This window comes from Electrona antarctica (assembly GCF_951216825.1).
Source record: "Electrona antarctica genome assembly, chromosome: 23".
Classification (NCBI taxonomy): domain Eukaryota; kingdom Metazoa; phylum Chordata; class Actinopteri; order Myctophiformes; family Myctophidae; genus Electrona; species Electrona antarctica.
Genome location: NC_136804.1, coordinates 11,235,358 through 11,241,884, shown reverse-complemented (window position 1 = coordinate 11,241,884; position 6,527 = coordinate 11,235,358). Strand labels below are relative to the sequence as shown.

The 6,527-nt window shown below is 38.2% G+C and overlaps 1 protein-coding gene across 1 annotated transcript in view; it reads left to right on the top strand.

Annotated features, from left to right (window-relative positions):
- prmt8b (protein arginine methyltransferase 8b) overlaps positions 1-4,872 on the top strand; it is a gene marked incomplete at both ends in the record, with an annotated part of 23,284 nt that extends 18,412 nt beyond the window's left edge. The window contains 3 exons of the mRNA XM_079494049.1: positions 2,498-2,648; positions 4,061-4,182; positions 4,789-4,872. Coding sequence (XP_079350175.1) covers positions 2,498-2,648; positions 4,061-4,182; positions 4,789-4,872 — 357 coding nt within the window. The remainder of the gene's footprint in view (positions 1-2,497; positions 2,649-4,060; positions 4,183-4,788) is intronic.
- Positions 4,873-6,527: the final 1,655 nt, after the last annotated feature.

Below are 6,527 nucleotides of genomic sequence, written 5' to 3'. Positions count from 1 at the left end.
TATTTAGGTTCATCTTACGGTGGACATGTTTGCCTGAAAAGGAATCTTTGAAATGTTTCATAGTTTTAGAAATATAGTGCTTTCAAATTTGAGAAATTCACAATGGGGCTCAATGGCAGATATTGGCATGTCAAAAAAGCACTTTCACCTAGAAACTCCATTCACACTTTTTATAATTCAGCTTACTGTGGAGACACATGCTGGAACTTTTTACTTTGAAATGATTTGTAGTTTCTGAGTTATTTAACTTAAACGCCCAATGCATTCTCAATGGCAATAGCACAAACTTTGGCATGCTACTAGTCCTACATACTTACACCTAGAAACCCCATTCAAACCTATTTAGGTTCATCTTACGGTGGACATGTTTGCCTGAAAAGAAATCTTTGAAATGTTTGATAGTTTTAGAAATATAGTGCTTTCAAATTTGAGAAATTCACATTGGGGCTCAATGGCAGATATTGGCACGTCAAAAAAGCACTTTCACCTAGAAACTCCATTCACACTTTTTATAATTCAGCTTACTGTGGAGACACATGCTGGAACTTTTTACTTTGAAATGATTTGTAGTTTCTGAGTTATTTAACTTAAACGCCCAATGCATTCTCAATGGCAATAGCACAAACTTTGCCATGCTACTAGTCCTACATACTTACACCTAGAAACCCCATTCAAACCTATTTAGGTTCATCTTACGGTGGACATGTTTGCCTGAAAAGAAATCTTTGAAATGTTTGATAGTTTTAGAAATATAGTGCTTTCAAATTTGAGAAATTCACAATGGGGCTCAATGGCAGATATTGGCACGTCAAAAAAGCACTTTCACCTAGAAACTCCACTCACACTTTTTATAATTCAGCTTACTGTGGAGACACATGCTGGAACTTTTTACTTTGAAATGATTTGTAGTTTCGGAGTTATTTAACTTAAACGCCCAATGCATTCTCAATGGCAATAGCACAAACTTTGGCATGCTACTAGTCCTACATACTTACACCTAGAAACCCCATTCAAACCTATTTAGGTTCATCTTACGGTGGACATGTTTGCCTGAAAAGAAATCTTTGAAATGTTTGATAGTTTTAGAAATATAGTGCTTTCAAATTTGAGAAATTCACATTGGGGCTCAATGGCAGATATTGGCACGTCAAAAAAGCACTTTCACCTAGAAACTCCATTCACACTTTTTATAATTCAGCTTACTGTGGAGACACATGCTGGAACTTTTTACTTTGAAATGATTTGTAGTTTCGGAGTTATTTAACTTAAACGCCCAATGCATTCTCAATGGCAATAGCACAAACTTTGGCATGCTACTAGTCCTACATACTTACACCTAGAAACCCCATTCAAACCTATTTAGGTTCATCTTACGGTGGACATGTTTGCCTGAAAAGAAATCTTTGAAATGTTTGATAGTTTTAGAAATATAGTGCTTTCAAATTTGAGAAATTCACATTGGGGCTCAATGGCAGACACTTGGAAAACTTTATTTTTCTTTGTTTTTGTAAACTTGACTGAGTGGGTATGTTGAATGCTTGTAGAATTTTGTAGACTCGATGCTGCCAGCGTTCAGCATCTCCAGAGGAGATAGATAGTGGTATATGTTTCGTAGTTTTAGAAATAAAGTGCTTTCAAATTTGAGAAATTTATAATGGGGCTCAATGGCAGCTTTATGGCACATCAAAAAATTACTTTCACCTAGAAACTCTATTCACATAATAACTTTATTATCAAAATGTTGATAATAAAGGTTGCTGACCCCTGAGCTAACATGTCCCTCCTTTCCCTACGATACCCTGGCCAAAGCTCCGAGCATTGGTTCTCAAAGTGGGGTCTGCATGATGGGACCCCCAGGAGGTTCCTGTACATTATTACATTACTTATTATAATTGTTTTTGCCTGTAATGACATGCCCAAAATAGGGATGCCAAATTGAATGTGGTTAATAATTTCACTAGTGGAATTAGCCCAATGAGAGAATGTATAAGAATTACTCCCAAGATCACAGTTCTTGCTCCTGGCTCCGTCCCAAGCTGTGGAACGATGGACCTAAATGGACGCTGACGTGTTATATTTGTACACTTTTGGAGTTACAAATGGATAAACATTATGAATGTTATAGGCCTACCGTCAACCTTCTTAAAATAAGGGCCGATCTACAAGCTCTACAAGCCGATCTACAAGCTCACAACGCGTCGCGCTGCAACGCGTTGTGAGCTTGTAGATCGGCTATTTTCAGCATGCAACCAAGTGTAAAATCTTGTGTCTTTTAGATATCTTGTCCACTAGTACCTTCCTAACATTTCAGTCTAGTTTATATTTGTTGACGAAATTGTCGATATATTTAGTTTATAGTCTTAGTTTTTGTCATCATAGCTTAGTTTTCATTTAGCTTCCATTTAGATTTCGTCTGTGAAAAAAAGGCAGTCGACGAACATTTGTCATCATAGTGTTAGTCGACGAAATCAACTGCTCTGATCCTTGTGTGTCTCAGGAGGTGGACATCTACACGGTGAAGAGCGAGGACCTGTCCTTCACCTCGGCCTTCTGCCTGCAGATCCAGAGGAATGACTACGTCCACGCGCTGGTCACCTACTTCAACATCGAGTTCACCAAGTGTCACAAGAAGACCGGCTTCTCCACTGGTGAGAAAACCTCGGCTGGGCTCTATTTTCGTCCATGCTAAACCCCTTATCCCTAAACTTACTTTTTTTTTTTTTTTTTTTTTTTTACTATTTTCAAAAACATTTTTCAATAGTTAAAATAGCCAATCTACATCAACACGTTGTGAGCTTGTAGATTGGCTATTTTAACTATTCAAAAATGTTTTTCAAAATAGTAAAAAAAAAAGGCAAAGTAGTTTAGGGATAAGGGGTTTAGCATGGACGAAAATAGAGCCAAGTACAATTTTGAGTTATTTGGACTTTTTGTCCATTTAAAAATAGCCTCATTGTCTCATCGCGACGGCCAGGGATGCTCCAGAAGAGTTAAAAAATGTGTTTTCCCAAATAGCAGATCTACAAGCTTTTATTCAGCATTTCCGTTTTGCAGAGCAGAAGACAGTACTGAGTCTGACTGCCTGGCTAATCATGACCCATTTATAGGTGCAACTGGTCAACACTTAGCTCTTTACTCCCCTCTAGTGGTGGTGTTGCAAATGCCAGCCAAGTGACAAGATAAAGTTTCCCTGATAATCAAGAGTCAGCCGTGACAACCAGGAGCAATTACAGCACAATTTACGCTCATCAGAGAGTGCAAGTGCAATATTACAGTTAACCAAACAACCCGGTAAATGGAAGAATAAATGCAAAGAAAACAAATATGCAACATAATTACAATACCGGGTAAACATCAAACCTAGCATCTGTCTAAATGGGGATTTTCACATTCTTATGTGTTATGGCCCCCCAAACTGACTTTCATTTGATTAGGACATTTATTTTGGATATCAAATGATTGTTCTTATAGATTGTATCCTCAGGGACACTATACAAAAATATGTTCAGCATTTCAGAATGTGTGATCATTCTGATCAAGCCAAGCATTATGTCTGTATCTATTCTAAATGCCATTTGAGAACAACTAACCAATCAACATATACCGGAATCTGCATTGTTAATGTGTATAGTATAACTAGCAGTAGCAAAACAATAGGTAACAACAACAAGCATTATATTCTCCTCCAGTCCTCCAGAGATTGTGTTATGTAAGCTTATGTTAATGCACCCTCGCACCTACAGTATGCTTATGTAACTTTGTAGAGGAGGTTCTATGTTTAGGTTCTAGGTTCTAATGTCTGAAGTGAATAGGTCACATGAGCACTTCAAACCTATATGCATCAGTATTTCATTGTTTGTTTTGTTCATTTTCCATTAAAAAAATATAATGAATTATAATGAATATAATTTTCTTTTGTCTTGTACTTTTTCTTTTTCATACTCTTACCTGTAAAGCTGTAACCTTAACTGTTGTGCCGCCTCTGGGCGACTTATTGCCCCCCTCAGGATAATCAATCAATCAAATATTGATTTAGCTTTATAAATGATATTCCATACAGCTCCGGATGCACCCAACACTCACTGGAAGCAAACCGTATTCTATATGGAGGATTATTTGACCGTCAAAAAGGGAGAGGAGATCTTTGGCAGCCTCACAGTCAGACCCAACGAGAAGAACGTGGTAAGAACATCTTCCGACATGGAATCAAATAATCATTGACACAGTGTTTTGGGCAAAACTGAACAGGTTGATTTATCAAGCTCATCATCCATTTTCAGCACACAATAAAATGCAGGCTATACTACTAGTAGAAGTATAATGATACTGGAAGACACTAATTCAGTTAAACATTCAACGTTCAATGGAGAGGTGGCGCCATCTTGTGTCCTTTTGCACTTTCTTGATAGTATGGCCATATGCAGACCACGGCAAGGTGCTTACAAGGTGCAATTTCCCATTGACAGTTTTTGTATTGAGTTGTACTTGAAATGTACTGTAATTCTGCAAACGGTTAATAAATCAATCAATGAATCAAGACATGACCTTTAATATGATCTAAATGTCTCAATAGAAGAGCAGGGAGCCTATAATACGTTATTCCTTTAAAACCGGGAAAGAATCTGTGTCGTTTTTTAGATTCTGCTATATAGATTATGATTACATGATTACCGTATTATTATTATTATAAAAATAGACGTTTTTCAGAAAACATAGGTTAGGTTTTAGAAGGCATTTTTAAAGACGGCCTCAGGTGTATTAATGGTCATTGTTTTGTCCTGCATGCAGCGTGACCTGGAGTTCACCCTGGAACTGGACTTCAAAGGTCAACTGTGCGAGGCGGCCATTTCCCACGACTACAAGATGCGATAAGGAACTCTGAACGTCCCGCAATGTCAACCTCCCCCTCACCCCCACTTCCAGGGGGCGGGGGCAGGGACGACGCAGGCTTTCAAAGAAGCATTCCTATTGGCTGCTAGAGTGTCCGGCTCAGACACATCAGGACAAGGTCACGCCAGCACCTGGTGATGTTGTGATGTCATCAAGAATACGCCAAGAAACTACGAGCAATACAATGCCATCAACTCTACTAACTCCTCGACAGTGGTGGAAAAAGTACTCAATTGTTTTGCTTAAGAAAACGTGTCAATACTGCAATATAGAAATACTTTGTTACTTTGTAGTAGTCCAGAATTCAAAATGTACTTGAGTAAAAGTACAAAAGTATTGGTATCAAAATGTACTTAAAGTACCAAAAGTAAAAGTACTCATTGTGCAGAATACAGTATGTCTCATTTCAAGTATTCAAATAATAATAATCTTTTGAAAATAGCCGATCTACACGCATGTGACGTGTCGCATCGTGAGGCATTGTGAGCTTGTAGATCGGATATTTTCAAATGGCTGAAATATATATGTTTTGTAATAATAATAATCAATATCTAGAGTAGAAGAAAATTGACAAAATTTGACATTGACTCAAGTAGTACAAATACCTCAAATTTTTACTTAAATACAGTAATTAAGTAAAAGTACTTTCCACCACTGCTCCTCGACTGCCTCGGGAACATCAGCTGAATGTAATATCCTAAACGGAACTTGATTTTCCTCGCAGAGATTCAATTACTTTGACCACCAGTGAAAGTACACTTCCTGTATAATAGTACTGTAGACGTTATTAGGGCTGGGCAATGTATCGATATATGTATATATATCGATCAGGATATGAGACTAGATATTGTCTGGGGATTTTGGATATTGTAATTATTGTGATATGGCAAGTGTTGTCTTTTTCTGGTTTTAGTCACTTAAAGCCTTATTTTATACTTTTAATATAAATGACACTTCCTTCCAGAAAAAGCGAAAGCTGCCGATCTTTAAGGTCACAAGACAGACAAGAGTAGATCGGCAATCGTTTAGCTTTTTTTTTGAGAAAATTCGAAAAACGTAACAGAAATAATATTGTGATATTTAATTTTGTCCATATCGCCCAGCTCTAGTGAATGCCAAGTTGTACAGAACTGCCCTCGTTTGAATCAACAGGGTGACAGCACGGTCGTTGTGTGTTTTAAGTTATTTGTACCCAAGTTGTATATTTATGTGCACACATACCAAAACGAATGTTTTCACAATGTGAAATTCAGAACATTCGTGGGTACAAAATGCAGCAACGCATGTGCAATTCTGGCGAGAGCCGCCAAACCCAGCAAGTTGCGTGCCAGGGGCCTCGCCGCGTGTTCTTGCTCGTTTTAATCGTTTGCATGTGAAAGATTTTGCCGCGAGCAGACTCCAGAAAAGATGCTAAATGTAAGTGATTTTAGTCGCTGTCGGGTGGAAACCTTGTATGTCAAAAACCATTACTTTATTTTCAGGAAATGGACAAAAGAGCCTGTGTTCTAATGCAGGGGTTCTCAACGTTTTTGGCCGGGGACCCCCAGAAATGCTTTGGCAATGTCTCGGGACCCCCGCCCCGCCCCCTCCCGACCCCCAATAGAAATTGACTGCTACAATAACCTTAAACCATTTTG